Below are 22,918 nucleotides of genomic sequence, written 5' to 3'. Positions count from 1 at the left end.
CCAGCTTATCCAATTTGTTGACTTGTGGCACACATATAGCAGGAGGCTTAGGAATACTACTTCCCTGCTGGAAACGGCTGGCTTCATTTTGCTGGCTCGATGGATCTTCGGAATCTGGCTCTTCCATTTCCATAATGGAATCAGCTTCTTCCGAAAGGGCTGCAAATCTATTATTTTGAAGCGCTGGCGGAGAGGAGGACGCAGTTCGTTGTCCCTGCGTTGTATTGACAGGAGTTGGCTTATTTTTTTGAGCCGATTTTAGTGACTCGACGGCTCCTTTCCGCTTCCTATTAATACCGGGTACTGGCATTTGAAACGAGCAAAATTTGTCCAGAGTTGGATTTGCAACTAAGTTTGTCATTGAAGCCGGTGTACTCACAACGGCGGGTGTGGAGCACAAACTGCCATTTGATGTCGCTACTGTAGTATACATTGATTGAGAGTTCACCACAGAAAATGTTAGGGTACTTGTAGTCGATGTACAAGTGGTTGAGGCAATCCAGTTACTGGTTGAGATTGACGGCTTTAAGTATGGTTTTCCCATTGACATATGCAAGTCCTTGGTTATTTTTGCTCTCAGCTCCGAAGGTGATTTACCAGAAATTTTTCTCATCTCCACGTACTTCGGCAGCTTATTGACTACTTCCTCAGCTGCTCCGAGAGCGGCCGAGTCTTCATCAGCATTCATTTACGTGAGATAAGATGACTTGCAAAACAAGCAAAGAAGAAAAATTCTGGGCTGTCTCTGCTCCGATGACGTGTATACGTCAGCAGAGCAGCCCCATACAGCAGATTAATTGTTGATTGGAATCCAAGAAAATAAGGATACTAAACGATTGCCAAAAAGCCAAGGTGAAACTAGGTTTCCGGGTGGTTTTTTTTAACGCACTATACGCGAAATAATTGAAAAAGAGGAATTTATTACAATTTTTCACGGAGCGCACAATAAAAAGTCGACTAGTCACTTTGACAGCTACCAGGGTTGTGTGACAAATTATGTTACGTAGATGTTTTAACAGTTTATAATACTTATTTAGCTTAAAAGCAACTAATTCAAATTCTACAATCTAGAGGGTATAGTGGTTTGCTTTTTTTTTCAACAAATTATCTGAACGCGCTCTATTTATATATGGGGCCTGCTACGACTCAAATGCCAAAAATAGTTGATTTTAACCGGGCAAGTTAAGCTAATCATAAGAAGAGTCTAAATAAATATCAGATGAATTACTCTTTGGAAATGTATAAATGTAAAATGTATACAAAATGTTAAAAAGCAAATATCTGGGAAAAACCCGATTTCATAATAAAAACAAGATAGAACGCTACAGTCGAGCAAGCCCGACAGTAAAATAGCCTGTACTCTCCACAAAAAAGAAAAATTAAAAAAAAAAAAATTAAAAATTAAATTATTAAAAAAAATGAATGAATTAATTAATTAAAATAATTAATTAAATTAAATTAGAATACATGTTTATGTTCAGTTTAAACAGCATACATTTACATCACGTATGCAGCACAAAGTTGAACAAAAGCAGCAACAACAACAACAGCTGCGGGCAGCGCTGCCGACAGAGGCAGCGCATGAGCAGCGATTTTACTTATGGCTATAACTTTCTTCAGAATTGACCTATCATGATGAAATTTGGCACACGGACACATTAGTACTAACTGGATGTACCTGGATGTAAATTCAAAATTCCGAGAATTACGGAAGTTATAAGAAAAAATACGAATTGCGGGGGAGTGGGGGGGTGTATCAGAAAAAATAAACAAACTCGTTCTGCCTAGGGCTTATAGGAAGCTTGATACCAATTTTGGTTATCCTAGCTCTTGTACTTACTGAGATCCTTGCGCTCATACAGACAGATGGACAGACGGACAGACGGTCAGACGGACAGACGGACATGGCTATATCGACTCGTCTTCTCATCCTGATCAAGAATATATATACTTTGTGGGGTCTGCCACGCCTCCTTCTGTGTGTTACATACATGCGCACAAAACTAGTATAGCCTTTCACCCTTTGGGTATAATTATATTATGGGAACACCAATGATCAGATTACATTTGGATCGTATATTACTTAATTATCTTTTAATTTTTTTTTTCGTTAAACACTTTGAAATGTAAATGCTATAAGTTGGATGTAATTAATTAAACAGAGGAGGAGCTGGGTGTCTACGTGCACTCAATGGGGAAGTTAGCAGCTGATTTATAAATCGCCACTATGAGGGTTGCTAATGCGACACTTTCCCACACACTCCACGCTCGATGATTCTAAATGTCATGTTGGTATCAGATTTGATCAAAAATTATGCAATTATTAGTTAAGAGTTCGTATTTAACTAATAATTAATATGTACTTCCCTGCTTTATACCAGTATCATCTGCAATTATTGAAATAAACATTGCACTTTGCAAGATTTTGGATAGCAGGCCAATTAAGTGCAGGCACATTCGACGGCTATAAATGTACAAGTTGCTCATCGAGAGCAGCCATAAAAAAACCTCGAGCACTCGTGCAAATTTCTTGCTGGGCCGGAACGTGACAGCTAGAGAATGAGGCTATTTTGCGCTGTTTTGGTTATTTACGTTGTGGCTTTGACGCTTTTCGGTGTTGATGGACGTGGTGGTGGAACCACAAAGGGCCTCGAGGTGAGTGTTGAATTTTTCTGTCTTGAATAAGATGTTTAATTGAAATTTGTACTCGCAGGCGCCGCACCATTCGTTGCATAGAGTAAGTTGTTAAGTTAATTTAAACATTTAAATTTGAGGTGGATGCTCTTTAAGCCAAGCCGCCAGGCACCTTCGCCGGCGCCGGCGCTAGTCTATCAACAGCGCGTAATTGATGCACAAACGAGGAGGCGGCTGGCCAATTACGCGCTGTTGGTTAAACGATTTTGCATATGCCTACTTCTAGGCGCCTCGCCATGCCACCCCAATGCGTAATGAGCCGCCAAAGGAACTGTCGCAGCTATCAAATGAGCCACCACCACCACCAGCGCATTTTAGAGTAAGTTAGCTTCTGCCGGCGACTCAGAACTGTTTCTAAAAATTTACTTTTGAATCAGTCCCGTCGTCATGTTACGGACATGAGCAATGAACATCCTGAGGACGCACCAAAAGTAGCAAACGAGGCACCGCCACCACCACCAAAATTCAGAGTAATTTAAAGGAAACCTGTTAACACAAATTGCAGGCTTAAAATATCTTTACTTTTTTTTAAATTTTACCTTGGACATAATTCTGAAGCAATGTAATAATTTTTCAGTCCCGTCGTCATGCTAACCGAATGAGCAATGCACCACCTGAGGACGCACCAAAAGTAGCAAACGAGGCACCGCCACCACCACCAAAATTCAGAGTAAGTTAAAGGATACCTCCTACCTCGAATTGTAGGCCATAAATATCGAGTTATTTTTTAAATGTACCTTTGAACAATATTACAATATTTCAGTCCCGTCGTCATGTTATGGAAATGAGCAATGAACCACCAGAGGATGCACCAAAAGTAGCAAACGAGGCACCGCCACCACCACCAAAACTCCGAGTAAGTTAAAAGGAACCAGCTGGCAGTTTGTTTTAAATATAGTATTACATTATTTTTATAAAATTTTAATTTATTTTTGATTCATTATTAGCAACGTCGTGATATGCCGGCCCCACCAGGAATGCCGCCGCCACCACCGCCTGAAATGCCACACCCTCCGATGCTATCATTCCTGTAAGCAGTTTCAAATGGGCAGATAAAAATCGTTGGATATACCTATATACATTTAATCATTTGTTGGGCGTTTGTGCAAGTTGAGGAACCACATAAAAAAAATACACGATTAAGAGCATTGAAAACGTTTTTTTTAATCCACAACTTAGCCTTAAAGCAAGCCATTCTGAGTTTTTTTAAATCAAACTTTCATGAAGAAACCAATTTTTATTTCGTAAACATTTCTTTGTGGGCTTTAAACTAAATGTTATTCTTTATATATGAAAAACTGATCAGATCTAAGCTACATTTTCATCCTTGTCCTCAGTATTTTCCCCATAACGTTCGTGTTCAACGGGTTCTGCCTTCAAGTTTTTCCATTTCTAGTCCAAAAGAGATTTTTTTAATATTATATAATTTAATATTATTAAGAAATTGAGAGCACTACGAATTGCTGACTGTCGCAAAACGAGGCATAAATTATTCTTCGATTATAATTCGTTTACGAATTGCTAAGAAAGTGGATTGGAAATATGGCTAAAGATTAAACTGAGCGTTACAATAAACAGTGTTAAGGATGAATTATTTCGAATCTTCTACTTGCTTTCAAGTTTTTCCATTTCTAGTTCAAACGAGATTTTTTTAATATTATATAATTTAATATTATTAAGAAATTGAGAGCACTACGAATTGCTGACTGTCGCAAAACGAGGCATAAATTATTCTTCGATTATTATTCGTCTACGAATTGCTAAGAAAGTGGATTGGAATCATGGAATTAAGATTAAACTGAGCGTTACAATAAACAGTGTTAAGGATGAATTATTTCGAATCTTCTACTAAACCACTACCTACTACTATAAGCTACTAAAAATATTTCTGAAAATTCTTTCTGGAAGTAAGTTGGACGGGAACGTGGAGCAATAACTTGTAGTTGCCTTCCATTCTTAACCGATTCGCGTACTATACCCTCTCACTTCACGAGAAGGCTATAACATGTAGCGATTTAAAAATACGAAGAAAAGTGGGAAATGCGCATTAAAGTTTTCGCAGTGGCCATAAATGACTGACAGTTTCATACCTGACCACTAATCCCTAGCAGCTGTTATGAGAGCCTCGGATCAGGTATACGTGGTTCGTAATATACATGTATGTACCTGTGCCAGGCTATATAAAGGCTTCTTGAAGCTATATGTAGTTTAGTTCGCACTATTCACTTCGTCATTGCATATCGCGCCATGAAATTCGTTGCCTTCATTATGCTAGCCAGCCTGACATTTGTTTTGGTTTTGGCATTTCCTGATCTCGACCGCGCAGCTGTTGGTCTGTCAACTGTTGGCCAGCATTCTAATGACAATGGAGCCACCAATGGCGGCGCAGCCCCGCCGTCTGGAGATGCTGAAGTGCGTGAGCCACGCCATCTGCTGAAGAAGCAGAAGCACAAGTACAACCGTCCGGTCTATGGTGTTCCTCGTTCGCCATGTTGCCAAGGCCACGGTGGTCGTCGTGGTGGCTATGGTTACAAGAAATGGTAGCGCGCTAACATCGAATAAAATGTACTCTGCTTTAAACAACTGTTTTGTTTTATTTAATGTTAATTCGACAAGTTACAAATGGGCATTGCGCTAATCTCCTAAAATATGCATGCAGGTCACGTAATTTTCGTTTGCAGACGCACTTGGCGAAGGTCGCACGTTCTTGTTGACAGGACATTAGGCGAGCAGTCGTCCCATGGCGTCCCAAATAGGCAGTTCAGTGCTGTTCTGTGCTTGCAAGACATTCAGCACGCTCGAAGGCACAAAGCGCGAGTCCACCACAATTTCAAAGCCGTATTCACGGAACCAGTTGGCGGAGAGCGAGATGGCTTTGCTTCCAGATGCACCACGGCCTACCTCGTCCGTTTCAAGCGTCCCCTCAACCCTATCATCCATCAAGGCAGTCGCCGAATTCTCTTTGCTGTCGCTAGATAATGCTGTTCCAACGGTCCGAAATATCAGTGGCTTCAGCTGCTCATCCAATGTGACTGCGGTTAGCAACAACGCTGTGTTAGGTCGCGAGTCATGGTAGAGGAGGCGTTCCGCTCTACTGAGGCCGAGACCCAATGGAGTGCCAAAAAGTAACTCAAAGTTATGCGATGTGAGGCTGAGTAGATGGGACTGCGTGTAGAAACGAGGCTGGAGATCACATGCTATCCAAACGGCAGACCCGGCACGCAGGGAATCCACCACACTCTGTAGCAGCACATCCATGGGCTGATTATTGTAGCTTTGGCGCAGGCCCCCAACCATATTGGAGCTATAGGCTACATGATAATTGTGTTGATAGGTGTGCTCAACACGTGGATCATGACCGAGGCAAACGTGAGATTCCAAATCACAACAAGGCTTGACTAGTAGCTCATAAAAATCCAAGGCAGTGAGATTTTCCAGATTTTGATAGCGCTTGTTTAGATCGTAATATGTCCAGTTAAATTCCACTGGTGGCGTCCCCAGGCAGATGCTAATCACTTTGTACAGCTCCTCCCGCATCGTTTCAATCTTGGCGGGTAATTGTGAAGTGTCGCCATCGAAGGTGTACTGAGCATGCAGCTGGCTGCTGTACTCGTGCAGCTGCAGAATGGAAAGGACATTTAGTTACACAAGTCGCACTAATGAGGACCACAAACGGCACCTTGGATCTTAGAATTTTGTTGAGCTGCAGCGTGCGTGTGGCCGAAACACTAACCAAGTAACACTTTTTGGGCATCAGACCATGTTTGCGGACCAGATTGACAAACATTTGCCAGTTGCCTGCATCAGGTATGGCATGCTTCATCAGGTAGGAGAAGGTGCGTCCGTCTATGGGCTCGCAACGATCCAAAAGCTCAACCACCGAGTGCAAAAAATAATTGCAGCGCTCCATTTTGTGCCAGTAGAGCAGATACGCTGTTGAGAACTCAAAGTCCGGCATTCGATGTTTGGCAACAAAAGGCAGACGCAGCAGATCCAAGCCGGCGCATATCCAGCTGGCGCCCATCGTGGTCGCCTTTCCCACAGTGGGCACTCGCAGTATCTCATGAAATCCCGCAATCTCCTGTGCGACGTGTTGCACGCAAGCGTTGTACGGATCGCTGGTGGTGCACACATTTTGGGCCAAACGGTTGATGGGCGATTCATAGAACTGATCCCGCCATCTTGAGAGCTGGGAAGAGGTGAGAACAAAGGCTGGCGACTCTTCGCTCATCACCTTCAGTGGAATTCTCTGCCTAGCCGTTAAGGGAGGAATTCTTTCGGGCTCGTATTCTTCTTCTTATTGGTCCGATGGAAATATATACAAATGTGATAAGTGTTACCCGTTTATAGGAATTTGTCATTATTTAGGATGATTTAGTTAACACATAAAAAATACTAAAACCATAAAAATGTCAACCCAATTGGTGTTCGTTTGTCAATTTAACGGTATACTCTTGACACCAGTCAAATTTAGAGTTAATACATAAAAACGCTAGGACTGTAGCAAAATTTTTAATAAAACAACATTTTTGTATTTTTATGTAGGCACTACACACAATATAATTCAAGTATAAGTCGCATCAACAAAAAAAAAAAAAAATGAAATAGTATGTATGGCAATTTTTATGTTGGCCAGTTGCATAAGTCGAACAAAAATCGTAAGGTTTCTGCAGAGTGTTTGTTAATAAGTATACATAATTTACTGGTTTTAATCCTGTTTTAATGTACATCTAAATGCATTTTTTATCGGCTTCCTGAAGAAAAAGCATGATTGGCTTGCTTTTTAAATATATTTGTAAGAATAAAAGTAAAATTTGTAATAGAGATATTCAAGGGCGTACGCATGGGGGCCGGGGGCCATGGCCCCTATAAAAAATTTTTGCAATATAATTATTAATTATTATGACGCACAATTTCGCCTTAAAATGGAATTGAGTTGGATTTGTTGAAGTTATTTTTATTGATCATATGCAGAAATTATTATTGAAACTCATCGTACATCATTTAATGAAAATGTTAAGTTTTGTGACCTCTATTAAGCATTTTCTTTCATTTGCAAATAACTTAATTGATATAGTCTATTTTTGTATACAATTTTTACCCAAGGCCTTACCATTAATCATTATAACTAAACATTTTCTTTCATTTGCAAATAACTTAATTGATTTAGACTATTTTTGTATACAATTGTTACCCAAGGCCTTACCATTAATCATTATAACTTATATCGTCAAAGTGCAGTTTCTAAGCTGTAATTACACTGGTCGGCACAATTATTTTGACGAACTGTACTCACGACTATCGGTGCTGGTTGCTTTTAGTTTCAAGGAATAACGGTACAATTTTCATACGGGATATTGAGTTCATAGCAACAACAATATGTAGGCAAAATATTTTGTCTATTACTCTTCACACCTTTTTTCTACAAATGACAATGTGAGTTGACTGCGGATTCAGGCACGGCATAAGTATTTTGACCAAACCTTGTCGCCGTTTTCGCGTACGTTTTATCAAGTGATACTAAAATAACTTTGGTGTAACAATTTTTGTTGACCTTTTTACATTATTTTCATTAAAATTTGATTCAAAAGTAATCGATACAATGGTAAAAAAGACAGAATTAAGTTATGTTGTTAGAGCCTCAATAGTGGCGAAGTTTAATGCCGGCGTAGCACCAAAAGACATTGCAAATGAATATAATTTGTCGCGGCAAACAGTCCACTATCAAATTAACAAATATAAGACCCACAATGACGTCAAAAACTTGCCTAGATCAGGTGCTAACCGCAAAACAACACCCATTGAAGATCGAGTCCTATTGCGGGAATTTAAAAAAAATATTCATTTAAAGCCGCAAGCTGCTGCAGATCAATGGAATAAGTCGACCAAGACTCCAATCAGTGAGCGTACTGTTCGGCGACGCCTAAAAGAAGAAGATTTTAAGACATACAAAGCGAAGGACATACCTTACATATCAAAGGTGAACAAGCTCAAAAGATTGGCTTTTGCAAAGGAGCATCTGCATAAGCCAAAAGAGTTTTGGAGAAGCGTTCTATGGACAGATGAAAGCTCCTTTGAATATAATTCATCAAAAACAAAGATTTTTGTAAGGCTCCCACAGTTTCAAAGACAAAAAAATATCCCCGTATGTCAAAAAGTGAGCCATGGCGGAGGCTCAGTCATGTTCTGGGGATGCATTGCGTACAATGGGTTAGGTGATTTCGTTCCCATCACCGGCTCAATGAACCAGCAACAATATTTGAGTACCCTTAACGAAAACGCATTCCCTTCCGGTGACAGGCTGATTGGAGAATCATTTATCCTGCAACAGGATAACGCCCCATGCCACAAAAGCAAAATGATAAGAGCATTTTTAAGCGATGTTGGTGTTACTACTCTGGATTGGCCACCACAAAGTCCGGACTTAAACGTTATTGAGAATGTGTGGTCTCTTGTAAAACGTAAAAGAAATGCGTCTTTGCATAAAACCGAAGAAGAAACTATTTCCGAGGTCACTTCTCTTTGGAAAGAGATACCATTAGAGGTCCTTCAAAATTTAGTGGACTCAGTTCCAAGACGTCTTCAAAAAGTTATCGAAGCCAAAGGCGGGTATACATTTTATTAATCTACCATCAATTTCTTATGTTTTGTTTAGTATTAAGCTTTGTTTTTTTTGTTAATATCCATTGTCAAAATACTTATGCCAACCCATGAAAATTACCTTGATTTATAATTTTAAAAGTTCTTATAAAAATATATCCTTTGAATTATTTTTAAGTTTGTAATACCAATATGGAATTGAGAAAAAAAGTTTCCTTTGATATCTTAAACCAATAACCAGTTATTGACAAAAATGTATGATTTTCTTCTCGTCAAAATAATTGTGCCGACCAGTGTAGTAACAATTACTTGTAGACAACACACTCTTCTTGCTGAAAATTAAAATAGAATGCTATATACTTAGTATCACTTGCATAATTGGTACCCCTTTTCGTAAGTCTTTTCAGAGGGACTTCGGCGGACTCGGTCGGATCTTGGTTAACCATAAAACATTCTTTTTCCAACGAAACATCAGAATAATTGTATGGGGATTTCCTGGTTGAGAGCGTGACAATCGTAAGCTTTTAAAGTGAAACAAGAGAGAACGCTACAGTCGAGCAAGCCCGACAGTGTAATACCCTGTACCCAGGTAACTTCCGTCACTGAGTTATATGCGCCCATAGCAGAAGCAAGAAGAGGAAGAAGAGCGAACTTGTTACTGCAGTTTGTGGGGGTTGTACTGGAGAGAATTTGTTTCGCTAATAAATTTTCTTAGATTTGACCGAATTGAATAAAATTTTGAACAACAGTAGACAAATATATATTAATCATGTGTGCAAAGTTTGGTTTAAGTAGCATTTGAAATGTGGACGCTATTGACGAAATTCTGCAGCGGGGGAAGGGGGGGAAAATTAAAAAAAAAGAATAAACTCGTCCTCACTCGGATCTAGGAGAATCTGGATGCCAACTTTGGTTATTCTAGCTTTTATAGTTTCTGAGATCCTCGCGTTCATCCAGGCGGACGGACAGACGGACGGACAGACGGATGGACATGTCTAGATCGATTTCTCTCGTCATGCTGATCAAGAATATATATACTTTATGGGGTCGGAGATGCTTCCTTCTGTATGTTACATACTTTGCACAAACCTAATTTACCCTTTTTACCCTACGGGTACAGGGTATAAAAAGTCGGTGTCAAACATATTTGCTTTTTTTGTTTTACCTACAGCTTTTTGGTTGCACTATTTTTAGTGGAAAGGTTGATTTCATACGTAATCCTGGTTCCAAAGTATATGCATTGGTGAAACTGTTTTTTGTGTTATGATTTCGATTGTCTATTCTTCGTTGAAAATCAATTTCAAAATTAAAAAAAAAACAAGAAATAATTAACTCAAAACCACAACACAAGAGGTCTAACACAAATGACACGAAGTTGTTGTTTTTTAACCTCATAGTGCCTACTAAAAAAAATTATATATAAGTATTTTTTATTGTCTTTTCTGGGTATATAGAAAAATGTAAGTATGCAAATAAAATCATATGATCTTAATATGAAAAGTGCTTACTTCGATTCCTATAACTTTTCTGGGTATATATAAAAATGTAAGTATGCAAATAAAATCATATGATCTTAATATGAAAAGTGCTTACTTCGATTCCTATAACTTTTCTGGACATATAGAAAAATGTAAGTATGCAAATAAAATCATATGATCTTAATATGAAAACTGCTTAATTCGATTCCTATAACTTTTCTGGGCATATAGAAAAATGTAAGTATGCAAATAAAATCATATGATCTTAATATGAAAAGTGCTTAATTCGATTCCTACAAGTATAACCTAATAATTTTGCCCCATCTTATTTGCCCATCGAAGTTTTCTGTTTCATTGGAATTTCCCGTCAGTAAACAAACAAGCGCGGGGCAAATCCAATCCACATATGTATAGTATATGTATACTTTGCATACCATATACTATACGAGTATGCTTACTTATATGGCAAGTCGGAAGAATTCATCAAATTCAGTAAGCGAGCTGAAGTGAATGAAATTTGCGTATTAGAGAGCCCACTTTTATTTTATTCACACGATCACAACAAGTTCAATTGTCTGAGTGAAGCCATTAGAACGAATTGCGCGTTATCAGCATTCCCTAGCACCATCGGTAGTCATGATAGGTAGGAATTTAAAGTTCGGACACCATCTATTGATGACGAATAAGCCGTGTTTATTTATATATATATAGATACATACATATGTATGTAACTAAGTAGATTTAAGTCGCCGCACTCTTTCTTTAAACAAAACTTCTATAATTGTATTGGCATGTGCTTTATTCGATTCTGTACTATGCACATGCTTACATAGATATCGTTGGGTTCTTAGAACCATGGTCCTAGACGTATATTGCCCAAGGACTGCTGCAATTCGGCTTGAAGCTTTTCCATCGAGCGGCGCACCTCCTCCCCTATCTGAGCGGTCTGGCGCGGTATGTCGGCTAAGATTTCCTTGCGTTTGGCGTAAGCCTGTTTGTCGCCCATAAACAGACCCTCGCCATTAATGCCGTAGGCCAGAACAGTACCATCCTGTCGTTCCACACGTACACCGCCCTGTTCATAGAACACTGTAGCAGGGTGTCCATTGATTTCCACCTGTTCCTGCTCTGTGACGCCGGGCGCACGTGGCTTAAAGACGTAATCGCGTCCACCTTCGGTCAACTGCAGACCACCATTCACCACACGCACTGTTTGGCCGCCATTTATGAATACACCATTTTGACCCCCGATAAGGACATTGCCCCCTGAGCCAGATCCATAGCTTTGACCATTGATGATTACATTCTGGTTGTCGCCACTGTCGCTAATCCATTTGTCATATTCGCCACTGTCAGATGAGTCCTCATCGCTGTCTGGTCTGGTCACAAGAGTTTGGCCATTGGAACCCACCAGAACGCGTCGTCCATCGGGACGGGTATAAATGCTGCCGGCTCCATTCTGCAATATAGTTCCTCCAGCGCTATTGTGTAAAATAGTGCCCCCAGGGCCTTGAAGATAGGTGCCACCTTTGCCATTTTGGATAATTGTGCCGTCAGCTCCAGTTTGCACAACTGTGTTCGGGACAGCCCCAGCTTGGCCCTCCAATGCTACAATAAGAATTTCATTTCATTTCGATATCTGTAAATTGTTCAATGTCAATTTATTTACCTCTAGTAAAGCATAGGACGCCGGCGAGCAGTGTAATAATTGCAAATATTTTTCCCATATTGTTGTGTGCTTGCAGTTCGATTTCGAACTATACGTTTACAGAATTGTGGGGCCACCTTATATATTGCTATCTTCTGGTTGAATTTGCGGGCGGGTAGATGTGCATATAGGCAGATAATGTGCCGGGAAATACCAGTGCCGTTTAAATGCGTCTTAACTGAGTACGCTCTGTGGTCGTAGCAGCGGCGGCGATTGTAGTACGGCTGGGCGTAGAGCTTAGACTGCCTGACGACTGACTCACGACTCGGACTCGGTCTTCAACTCGAACGTGCCGAATACTTGGCGTAGGTAAAAAGCTTTGCAGTTTGTAGGGTGTCGGATGGCAGCGGGAACAGCCGTTCAGAAAACTCATGCATAGTGTTAATTGACTCTGGGGTTAAGCAATGCAAAAACTTCTATAAAAATAAAATGTATATTATAAGAAAGTTGAAAGGCTATCGCCATTCTGGGGAAAATGCCAAAACCACACACAAAAACGCTTATCAGCAGCTTGTACTTGATAACAATGAAATGGCTATGGTAACAGAAATAGAGGCAGAGCTAATTAAGTCAAGACATATTTATGTCTGTACTGCACGTATGTACAGACCAGACTTACGATTTAGCGACAATTCAGTTAAAATATTCTTTAAAAAATTACTAAAGCCGTCCAAAATGACGAGGTATTTCTCTCATTCACAATATGAATAAGAATTAGTTTATAATGTGTTTACTGTACTTACTTCCCATTGGATAAACAATGTTTCCCTCGAACGATAGAGATGGCAAAACTTATAATAATAAAAGAAGCTCCTACACACGCGTTGTTTGCATCGCGATCTGCGTTATCAGCGATGGTTTTCTAGTATCACGTACTCATAGGGACAAAATAATAAGTATACGCTCGTAAATTTTCTTAAAGATGGCGTAATAAAAAAGCCAATGTTAATTGGCTCTTTCCTTAGATTGATAGATTGAAATACCATTTAACTTTAGAATAACTCAATTCAACTAATAAGTCTGGGAGCAATAAATGAATAAATTATAAAAAACATTCTTCTAATAAAAGAATAGTGAAATACGCTGCAACCTGAAATCCGACAAACTTAGAGGACGAGGTTCTGGAAACTGACATTAAAAATTAACAAATAACCCCGTATCCAAAGAGTGAAAGGGAGGCGTGGAAGACCCCTAAGATATAGTTATTATTGATCAGGGCGACAAGCCGAGTCGATATAGCCGTGTCCGTCTGTCAACATGAACGCAAGGATATCGGAAAGCATAAGAGCTAGAATAACCAAACTTGGCATCCAGATTCTCTGAAGCCTGAGAAAGGACAAGTTTGTTCCGTTTCCACGCTATTAGTGAATTTCCATTACTTCCGTATTTGGTGTTTACATCCAGTTAGTGATTATGTGTCCGTATGTTAAGTTTCATAACGATTGGTTAAATCTGAAGAAAGTTATAGCCATACATGTAATATCTGAACGCAGCTTTTTTTGTTGTTGCTACTTTCAATTAATACTGTACTCTGTAGACACGATTATGATGTAAAAAATGTTCTTAAAACTGTTCATAATCAGTTATGTATTTTTGTACAATTTTTAAAAAATTAATGAAACATTTTTTAAAATTTGTTTATTTTTGTGAAAAATTTTTCGCTAGAAATCGTTTCTTGTTTATAATTTAAGTTGGTGTAACCGAAGTTCCAATACCTAGGGTTACAGCAGCTAGGATGTGTTGGTGAAGCACAAAATTGAACTAGCATATAGGAAACAGATAGTTTCTTAAAAAAAAAATTTCTAAAAACCCAAGATAATTAAAAATTAAATTGCACATATCTGCATAGTTATTTACTATATTAATTTGCTTTATTATGCATGCTTTGAATTACGAATCAGGTAAGAAATATCAAAATTCAATATACAATTCAATTCAATTTATTCATTATAGTTCCCAAACACTGTATTGGCTTTCAAATTGAACTAAGATAATTGAATTATTGTATTTGAGTTGGTACAGATATTTTAAAAATAATTTTTGTTATAGTTTTTTGGCTTCAAATTGTTTTGGAATTGTTTTTTTTTTATTATTAGATAAGTGCACTTTAAGTTATATTGGACCAACTAATTGACCATATTCAACATCTACTGTGAATATGGACGTACATATTTAGGCACTTATGGAATAACATTTATGCAATAACAAGTGGAAAAGCTTTAGTCGAATGCCCCGACTTTGAAGTACTCTGTACCCATGTCTATCTGGTCTGTGTGTGAACATAGGCGCAGTAAAGAGTTAAGCTAAAGCAGTAATAACAACAAAACCTGAGGGGGTGCATCAAAAAATAAAACAAACTCGAACTGCGTACAAAAACTTTGATGTCTCTATCTCTCATAGTCCCTGAGATTCAGCTGTTCATACTGACGGACAGACAGACAGGGCTAGACCGACTCGTCTTGTCACGCTGATCAAGAATATACATATGTATATATACTTTGTGGGGTCTGCCACGCCTCCTTCTCCCTGTTACATTTTTCACTTTCAATATACTCTTGCACCTTCTTGCACAGAGTATAAAAAGCTTTGGCTTTGGCAAAATAAACTGGTTAGTTGAAGAAGCTTTTTAGAGAGAAAAACAATCAATAAATTTAATGGTGTCGGTTAAATATAATTTTATTTGTTCAACTCGTGACACACACATACTTAACAAATCAATTAGTAATGCCATTTTCCGCCCTTAGAGTGCAAAATAATATTATCAGTCGTTTCAGCATCACCTCCATTCCAGGCTGGTCCCCCAATGGGGCCACGATTGGCTGAGGGCCCCCATGAAAGCGGTAGGGCGCAGCATACTGTAAGCAAAATTTCCCAGATATACAAAAGTATACGTGCATATATATATAGATGTATGTAAATGTAAATATATAAGCCATCAGTTCAATGACTTACCGCTTAAGAGGGCTGCGAGTAGCAGCACAAACAGAACAAAGATACGATGGCACATGGTCAAGGCGAAAAGCTCAACTGATTCAATTCTTAATCGTGATGTGCGTTTATATAGCTTTGGCTGCGTGCCCGACTTGACAATGTACCCATAGCCATATGCGTATGCTACTTCGCTGACTTTCTGCCAATGCAGTCATGAGTGCTCCAACGAACGGAACAGAGCCATTCAGTCTCTATCTTACAGCACTCTGACACTTACGCTTCCAATTATATTCAACTGAATTGCTGCGGTAAAAGTTTTTCAACAAACCGTACATATGTACATACATACATGCTTATGCATATTATAAGCTTTGGGGCCGGACTGCAGCTAATTTCTCGTGGGTGTGAGCTTTAGCGACTCAATAGCTGGAGGTAAGCCGCTGAGCATTATGCTCTTTGGCTGCCTGCCTTAGGCGTGTTTGGGAGAAATTCAAGAGTAAACAACAAACAGGTATTTTCGATGACGTTTGGCTCATTGAATGGATGTATCTGACAAAGCTCACTGCACAATTGCCACTTAAGCTCACTTTCCACCAAAATTATCGCCACAAAATACATTCGTACCTACATGTATGTACATACAACATACATATGTATATTCCGCCGCACAATTTTGTTTATCAGTTCGCATATCAACTAAATTTTGTGGCAATTATTTTGATTGTGCGCTGTGTGACCAGTTTATGCGAAATCTATATAGCTGCTGGCCGCTATGCTCTGTGCTCTTTGCTAAGTTTATATTTTATCTATACTAATATTAATTTATTTTTTAGAATTGAAAAGGCTCCGAATTTAGTGGACCGATTTAATGGATTGTTTCACTGTTGAGAAGCGACACTATCGCCGGTGAACATGGGCTATATTATATTTGCAAAAAAGAATGGAATCCTTATTAAAACTCCGATAATGTAACCAAAGGTGTAAAAAAATTACCTTAAAAAACTCCTGAATAGCATGCTGTTAGTTCATAATCATCCCCGAAACATTGCCACTTTAAATATTAAGGCAATATTATTCAAAAGCCCCCAGCCAAATAAAAGATTACAAATCGATCGATCAAGATACTTAAATTCACTAAGCCCTTCTGGACTGCCGCCACATGAATTGATGGTAAAATTCGGAATTGCTTAAAAGGAAATGTAGGACAATTTAATTCAACAACTATTATCAACGGCCCAGCAACGAATTAGTAGGGATTGGCATACGAAAGCAATGTTTTGCGGTATGTTGACCCATCACGGGTCGGAGCTCCTGAAAATCAATTTATTTTGCTACCACAAAATAAAACATTAAATATCTTTTACAGAGAACCTCTGACCTAATAAAAAATTACAAAAAAAACCTAAAAACAAAAAATGATTAGAATAATAATATCCAAAATAAATTTTACTCCTTAGTAACTTATAGCAAAAAGAAGGGTTTATGTGTGTTAAGTGTGTGTGTGTGTTATAAAAAGAATAATTTGTAAAATTTTTGTAAAAATACCCGTGCGAAGCATGGAAACCATGTTCATTTGATTACCACCTACACCTATTGTTGAAGTAAGTTTCGTACATAAGACCAACTGAACCAAGAACATCAGAAAAATCACATACGTACCAGACCATATGATGTATGTACTCTACTACCGTCAGAAATAAGAAAAGGAGTGCTATTCCTCAAAATAGTATTCACCCCGTTTCGGTTCCTCATCGATGGATATCAAATTAGTTACCAAATTCCATAAATTTCATAAATAAATTTCATTGGTGATTAAATTAAATATTTATTCCTTAACCTGCTCCAGCTGTAGGTGAACCGTTTGAGAAATAATACATTAATTATTAATACATTATATAATTAAATAACGTGAATCCATTGTATGAGAAGCATAGAGGCGGGTTAAGATTTTAACAAAAGCGTACAAAAAGTTTATGTAATTAATATGATTTAACCAGCTAAGAGAAGGCTAAAACTTTAGTTATAGGTGTTGCTCGTTTTCTCACATCGTTTTCACAACTCCATGATAGAGGAATACATGTTAAAAAATATGAAATCTGGAAAATAAATGAAACGACAGTGCCTGACCCACAACTGAATATTTGTTTGTTTGTGTTCCAAGTTCAAAGCTCCCATAAAGAGTGTCAAAATTACATCAAAATGTGGAAGTGAAAATTAATTATAAAACATTCCTCCAGGCTAAATATTTTAAACAAGTTAAGCTCAATGTTGCTAGCATAGTATAGACAGAGCAGGCAAAGTAATGGCTGGAATATAAGCAGTGGGCATTGTTTTTAAAATTAAGTTGCCAGTAATTTGACCCACATTGATCATTGACGCTCCCTTGTCCCGGGCTTCAGATGGGAAAGGCCGTAGCTAAGTAACGATAAATTGTATGGGTATATGGTGGTATATGGTATATTTGGCTAAATTTAACATTTACTGCCAACATTTATAAACATATAGAATTGTTTTTCTTATTGTGACGAATCTGGTGGTGATAATTTCTTCGCATTCATTTACCTAGCTCATAATATTTATATAAATAATGCAGTCATCCACAGGATCTGCCTAAGAGGGTCCTCACATAGAATATATATATTTGTGATATTGCATATACTCGTACAATAAATTCACTCATTCATTCAAATTCAAGGTCATATTAGTTTTTTTTTTTTCATTTAGAACTAGAAAAAGCCGCCCGAAGGTAGCACAACAATAATAATAAAATTGCAAAAATTCAAATATATGCAAGTTTGTTCGTTTGAAAGTTTCTGATTAGTAACTTAAAATTTTTGACACGAGCCTGCTTCCGAATATATTCTTCTATTTCGTTTATTTAGATGTGTATAGTATGTGAAACGCCACCAAATAATATTTTAAATTCCGAATAAAAAGTATTCTCTTTAAACATCAAAGGATATATAGTATTGATCCTTTAGTTTCAACACTAAAACAGGCCCTGAATATTTACAATTAGCTTTGTTCACATACTCGCACAGTGTAGTGTTGCCTTTGCGCTAATGTCCTGAGCCACTCGCAGGCGCAAATGCGTCAAATGCATTTACAATGATGTGTCTGCCACTGCACATCGCAAGTCAACTCCAGCAGTGGCAGCGGGAACACCAACACCAACAGCAACATCAACAGCAACATCATCAGAAACAAGAGCAGAGGCGATGTCGTCTGCATTTCAAAATCTCACAAAACATTTGCCAAATGCGAGAATGCAGTCAAAGTCGTGCAATATGCACAATCCGTGGTGGCGCAACAGAGGCTACATTTTTGTGCTTGTGCAGTCAGCCGTTTATAGAGACATTGGCGAGGGCTGTGAGGGAATACGATAGTCTGGATAACTCTAAGGGACGTGCCCGCGCAAAACGCTTTTGTTGTTGCCTATGCCAAACATTTCTTGCTGTGTTTTGCAGTCGTTGCTGCTCTGCTTGTTGTTATATTTAGCAGCGCAGACGCAATTTATATAAAGTTTAATTGATTGGAAAATCAAATTGATTCCATTCGAAACGGCTTTCTTGAGCACGGAGGCGGGCTAGCCGGCGGGCAGTCGGGCAGTCTGGCTGGAGCTCGTGTGGCAGCCACATTTATAACTGCTAATGCATTTCGGTGGCTTCTAATGCGTCTATGCATTAATGTACGTATTAGGATCATTACTTTGAGCGGCACAAATACCAAATACCAAATTCTAAGTTCATTTTGTTTTGTAGGCCTTGTGGCTATGACATACAACAAGAACTATCTCTCACAAGTGATTAGGACTTAAATGAATGCACATTACTCCTAGTATTCCTCCGAGCGATTAGTAAGCAAATTCCTTTTCTTGAATATGTTTTCATTGCAGAAAAATGATTATATTTGTTTAAGTTAACATTTAAAGTTTAAGCCAATTGAAAGTTTTGTGTTATATAATCGTATCTAATCATAAGTACTTCAAATTAAAAACAAAGTTTGATTTGATCGTTTTGAGCTTAAAACACTTTTATGTAAAAAAACATATACTTCTTTCCCTGAAGTAATTTGAAGATTTTTCAAAATTAGGTCAACTCAACAGGTAACATAATAATCTTATAAGGGTTGTTTACTTTACTAGAAAGTTTCTTTTTTTTGATAATAATACTTTTCATTTAAATACAAAATATATACAATATTTATATATCAGCATGTATTGTGAACCGATCAACTGAGATAGCTTGAATTAATTAGATAGGAATGCTCGGAAACACCAATGGAATAAAGATATTTGACCGGATTGTGAATTCAAACCACAAGCATTTTAATAGCTATCTCAGAGTTAACACTACAACTTGATATGAAAAAACTACATATCATGGCTACAAGGGCCTTAACTTGTACTTATAGAAATGTTTTCATTCAAAAACCTTTTCGTAAATTTTGATCCAGTTTAAATTAAAAAATGTTGCTTTAGTCCAGCGCTGGTAGTTCAATAATATTTAGGATATTGGTTTCGTTCAGATTGATTGTCTTGTGCCAAATATAACAAAAGCTGTAGATTTGAAAAGCCGATACAGGTTCTTATTGTCATTTGCATTGTAGTTGTTTCTGATGATTTAGAGGAATTTGTAATTTTATATTAAGTATAATGTGTTTTTATTGAAATCGTTTAAATACTTGTAATAATAAATAAATTGATCTGATTTGAATTACTTTTTTCCCCAAAAAGCAATTATCCACTGCTTTACTGACGAAAGACAACCCCAAACAAAAATAGCTCTCTTGATGTATTAGTCAAAGTTAATTTTTCGCGTTATTTTGCTCTTTATAGCTGCAGGATATATGTTTAAAAGTGCAAGGAAGATGAAAGACGCACATAAAGTTGTCACAAGTTATTTTAGCACCTCGCTATGTACAAAATGGCGAGTATACATGTATGTGTGTGTGCGTGTACATGTGTGCATTAGTTCACAGGCCAAGTGCACCAACACAGCAGCATCAAAGTGGTTTTTAAAAGCAATTGCACTAGTCTGTGTTTTATATGTTGCGACTAGTTCCGTTCAACGAATTTGTGATAGCATTTCCTTATTTAACATTAAATTAAATTATTATTTTAACTAATGATTCGCAATGCGTAAGCAAAATAAATAATTATAAATTACTATTATTTGTTTGAAATCGTATGGTTTCCTGATTAGATAAATAATGCTAGCTTCAAATTTAAATAAATGAAACACTAAATTGGGAACAAAATCTGAGATAACGTTGATCAAGACATATCTACAAGTATGTATTTGTTTAAAGAGTACATTAATGTGGTGCCCTTTACAGAAATTATGCAAATTTTCCCATTTAAGTTATGGATATTTGGTTTCAATTGTGTAACTATAGTAATAAGAAATTACACAAAAGGTGGATTATTTTTCATATTTTCATTCTAAAACATTATCGATTGATTTTTATAGAAAGTAAAGGTACTGTCGTTCTTAGTCCCCCGCACAAAACTAGTTCAGTTTGCCGCAGGGCAGTTGCAACTGCCACAAACTTGTCGCTAGCTGGAATTTTGCAATTTCCAAACACACATACGCATATATACCATACATATGTACATACACATGCACAGACTAAAACGCGAAATGAGAAAATGAGCGCACGACAAATGAACAGCTCGCAAATGTTGCTGACAGGCGGTGCTTAGCTGGCCCTTTCATAGAAATGAGCAAAAAACGAGTCGAAATATAAAGTCATGCAGACTTGACTTTTGTATACCCTGAACGCCTTCTCTCCCCTCTCCTCATTCGACTAAAAAAACTTTGTTGCACCACTCTTTCTGAAGACAGCTTTATAAAATAGTGCACCGATTGATAGGATCCTTAGGAATATGGATAGAAAACCTATAAAGATTTAGACTTATAAAGAAGATCATTCAGATGGAATATAAACAAAATAATGATGAATATTGTATATTTATTCACACAACATTCCTCTGTCTGTTACATGTATAAGAGGACTTTTGAGTGTACTCTTTCACCACTTCGGTAGAGGGTATACAGATTTTTGTGCTGAGGTAGAAATGTATTTGTTACCTTTTGGCATAAATGCTTAATTTGCTGACACAAATGGGTTTTGACAAATGTGCATAGGTATAATGCGAAAATGTGAGTATACTTTCTACTATACTTTACTACTATGAATAGTACGGATTCAAATATCCTTCAGCCATTGTAATCTCTCTTCAAAGTTAAATTTGTTCCTAATATTAAACAACAAAATGTATTTCGCTTATTTTTTTAATGCATTTCGTAAAATTTTAAGATTATGTTGTTCGTTTTTGGTAGGCACTGTACGAGTATGTGGGTTGAACTAGGTTTGTGATTTGTGCTTTCATATAAATAATGTAAAATTTGTGCCTGGCTGTTGCAGCATTAGCAGCAGCTGCGTTATGTTGTGCCACAAAGCTTTGCTGCTCCTAAAAGCGGTCAGTCATGCAGGTCATAAAATATATATGTATGTACATACATACAGACATGGTCCTAGCAGTTGAAATAGAGCAGGCAACTGAAAATGGCATAAGAGGAGCTGAACTGGACAGTAAGTAAAACCTGTTCATTATTATTTATTAACACATTTAGCTTCCTTTTTGCTTGGCCAAATTGTCAACTTTTGCCGAAAGATAAAACTAAAAGTGCGAGTGCGTTTCATTTGTTCGAATCGGCCAGCATGGCGAAAGTTGTTATCTGTTTTTTGTTTGTCTTCTAAGTGAGAGTTAAATGGACCAAAAGCTGGCTTTGTTTATGGATAGTCGAGCACTTTACCTGTTCACTATAAGCGCGTCGTGAATTGGCCAATTCGAAGCAGCCATCATGTACTCGTATACTCGTATGTAGTACACAGTTTTCACAAGCATGCTGAAAACTTTTCATCATGATTTATATTACTCGGATGCTTACTTGCATATCTGTGACAAAGTGCTTTCATGATTTACGGCCATTGAAAAACAATGAAACAAGCAACGACTTTTGACATGTGAAGGGAAAAATATTCACCCGGTATTTGTGTTTCCGCAAATTGTCAAGATTGAGCAGAAAATGGTGGAGAGAGAGACAAGACAAAGACAAATTCCAAGGAATGATTTGGTTAGTACCTTCAAACGGAAATGGACAGATATCGATAAAAAAAACTACTTTTTAATATTATCGTACATTTGGCTAAACTATATGGCTAATTCGAGCAAGATCGAGTTGGAAACATCATTTTCTACTGGGAAAAGTTTTCAGCATTAACACAAACATATCTCATCAATTAAATTAAAAAGCATTTTCTGAACGGTTGGCGCATTAATTTGGCACAAATTCTTCTTAAGAAACATTAGACCTTGATTCTTTAATATTATTTTAAGTTATGTAGTTAATTTACACAAAGAAGAAAAAAATCTCTAGGATTTTCTGCAGCTCCTTGCATAGGTATATTAATTCAATAGTTTCAAATAAAACATGTTAAG

The 22,918-nt window shown here is 37.6% G+C and overlaps 4 protein-coding genes and 1 long non-coding RNA gene across 6 annotated transcripts; 2 read left to right on the top strand and 3 right to left on the bottom strand.

Moving 5' to 3' along the window:
• The first annotated feature begins 2,508 nt into the window (after positions 1 to 2,508).
• On the top strand, positions 2,509 to 3,849 carry LOC115634137 (formin-like protein 20). 2 transcript variants are annotated; one of them, XM_030531703.1, is made up of 7 exons: positions 2,509 to 2,655; positions 2,714 to 2,737; positions 2,921 to 3,013; positions 3,072 to 3,164; positions 3,272 to 3,364; positions 3,458 to 3,550; positions 3,642 to 3,849. In XM_030531703.1, exons 1-7 carry the CDS (start codon positions 2,560 to 2,562, stop codon positions 3,726 to 3,728), a joined length of 579 nt encoding a protein of 192 aa, XP_030387563.1. In that variant the 5' UTR covers positions 2,509 to 2,559; the 3' UTR covers positions 3,729 to 3,849. The 2 variants fall into 2 exon arrangements, with proteins under 2 accessions (XP_030387563.1, XP_030387564.1); XM_030531704.1 differs by lacking the exon at positions 3,272 to 3,364 and having other exon boundaries at positions 3,642 to 3,777.
• A 1,414-nt stretch (positions 3,850 to 5,263) lies between these two features.
• LOC115634017 (bleomycin hydrolase) lies at positions 5,264 to 6,977 on the bottom strand. Its single transcript, XM_030531543.1, has 2 exons — positions 6,374 to 6,977; positions 5,264 to 6,312 (listed from the first exon to the last, which is right to left on the bottom strand). Exons 1-2 carry the CDS (start codon positions 6,923 to 6,925, stop codon positions 5,416 to 5,418), a joined length of 1,449 nt encoding a protein of 482 aa, XP_030387403.1. The 5' UTR covers positions 6,926 to 6,977; the 3' UTR covers positions 5,264 to 5,415.
• A 4,571-nt stretch (positions 6,978 to 11,548) lies between these two features.
• LOC115624981 lies at positions 11,549 to 12,686 on the bottom strand. The gene is made up of 2 exons (XM_030519841.1): positions 12,442 to 12,686; positions 11,549 to 12,380 (listed from the first exon to the last, which is right to left on the bottom strand). The coding sequence occupies exons 1-2, from the start codon at positions 12,497 to 12,499 to the stop codon at positions 11,620 to 11,622; spliced, it is 819 nt and encodes a 272-aa protein (XP_030375701.1). The 5' UTR covers positions 12,500 to 12,686; the 3' UTR covers positions 11,549 to 11,619.
• A 2,444-nt stretch (positions 12,687 to 15,130) lies between these two features.
• LOC115634249 lies at positions 15,131 to 15,622 on the bottom strand. The gene is made up of 2 exons (XM_030531844.1): positions 15,433 to 15,622; positions 15,131 to 15,335 (listed from the first exon to the last, which is right to left on the bottom strand). The coding sequence occupies exons 1-2, from the start codon at positions 15,485 to 15,487 to the stop codon at positions 15,199 to 15,201; spliced, it is 192 nt and encodes a 63-aa protein (XP_030387704.1). The 5' UTR covers positions 15,488 to 15,622; the 3' UTR covers positions 15,131 to 15,198.
• LOC115634250 lies at positions 15,262 to 16,827 on the top strand. Its single transcript, XR_003996421.1, has 2 exons — positions 15,262 to 15,337; positions 16,245 to 16,827. It is a non-coding gene; the product is annotated as an uncharacterized LOC115634250 (long non-coding RNA).
• The last annotated feature ends 6,091 nt before the right edge of the window (positions 16,828 to 22,918 follow it).

Source organism: Scaptodrosophila lebanonensis, unplaced genomic scaffold, assembly GCF_003285725.1.
Source record: "Scaptodrosophila lebanonensis strain 11010-0011.00,11010-0021.00 unplaced genomic scaffold, SlebRS2 tig00000001-arrow-pilon, whole genome shotgun sequence".
Taxonomy (NCBI): Eukaryota; Metazoa; Arthropoda; class Insecta; order Diptera; family Drosophilidae; genus Scaptodrosophila; species Scaptodrosophila lebanonensis.
Note: the sequence above shows the minus strand (reverse complement) of the source record. Positions and strands in the feature narration are given on the sequence as shown.

Excerpts from the sequence above, each read along its gene's own strand:
- LOC115634137 (XM_030531703.1), top strand. The coding sequence starts at position 2,560 with ATGAGGCTATTTTGCGCTGTTTTGGTTATTTACGTTGTGGCTTTGACG. Across the intron at positions 2,738-2,920 it reads CGCACCATTCGTTGCATAGA|GCGCCTCGCCATGCCACCCC; the intron begins GTAAGTTGTTAA and ends GCCTACTTCTAG. Across the intron at positions 3,551-3,641 it reads CACCACCACCAAAACTCCGA|CAACGTCGTGATATGCCGGC; the intron begins GTAAGTTAAAAG and ends ATTCATTATTAG.
- LOC115634017 (XM_030531543.1), bottom strand. The coding sequence starts at position 6,925 with ATGAGCGAAGAGTCGCCAGCCTTTGTTCTCACCTCTTCCCAGCTCTCA. Across the intron at positions 6,313-6,373 it reads ACAAAATTCTAAGATCCAAG|CTGCACGAGTACAGCAGCCA; the intron begins GTGCCGTTTGTG and ends TCCATTCTGCAG.
- LOC115624981 (XM_030519841.1), bottom strand. The coding sequence starts at position 12,499 with ATGGGAAAAATATTTGCAATTATTACACTGCTCGCCGGCGTCCTATGC. Across the intron at positions 12,381-12,441 it reads CGTCCTATGCTTTACTAGAG|CATTGGAGGGCCAAGCTGGG; the intron begins GTAAATAAATTG and ends TTCTTATTGTAG.
- LOC115634249 (XM_030531844.1), bottom strand. The coding sequence starts at position 15,487 with ATGTGCCATCGTATCTTTGTTCTGTTTGTGCTGCTACTCGCAGCCCTC. Across the intron at positions 15,336-15,432 it reads ACTCGCAGCCCTCTTAAGCG|TATGCTGCGCCCTACCGCTT; the intron begins GTAAGTCATTGA and ends TTTTGCTTACAG.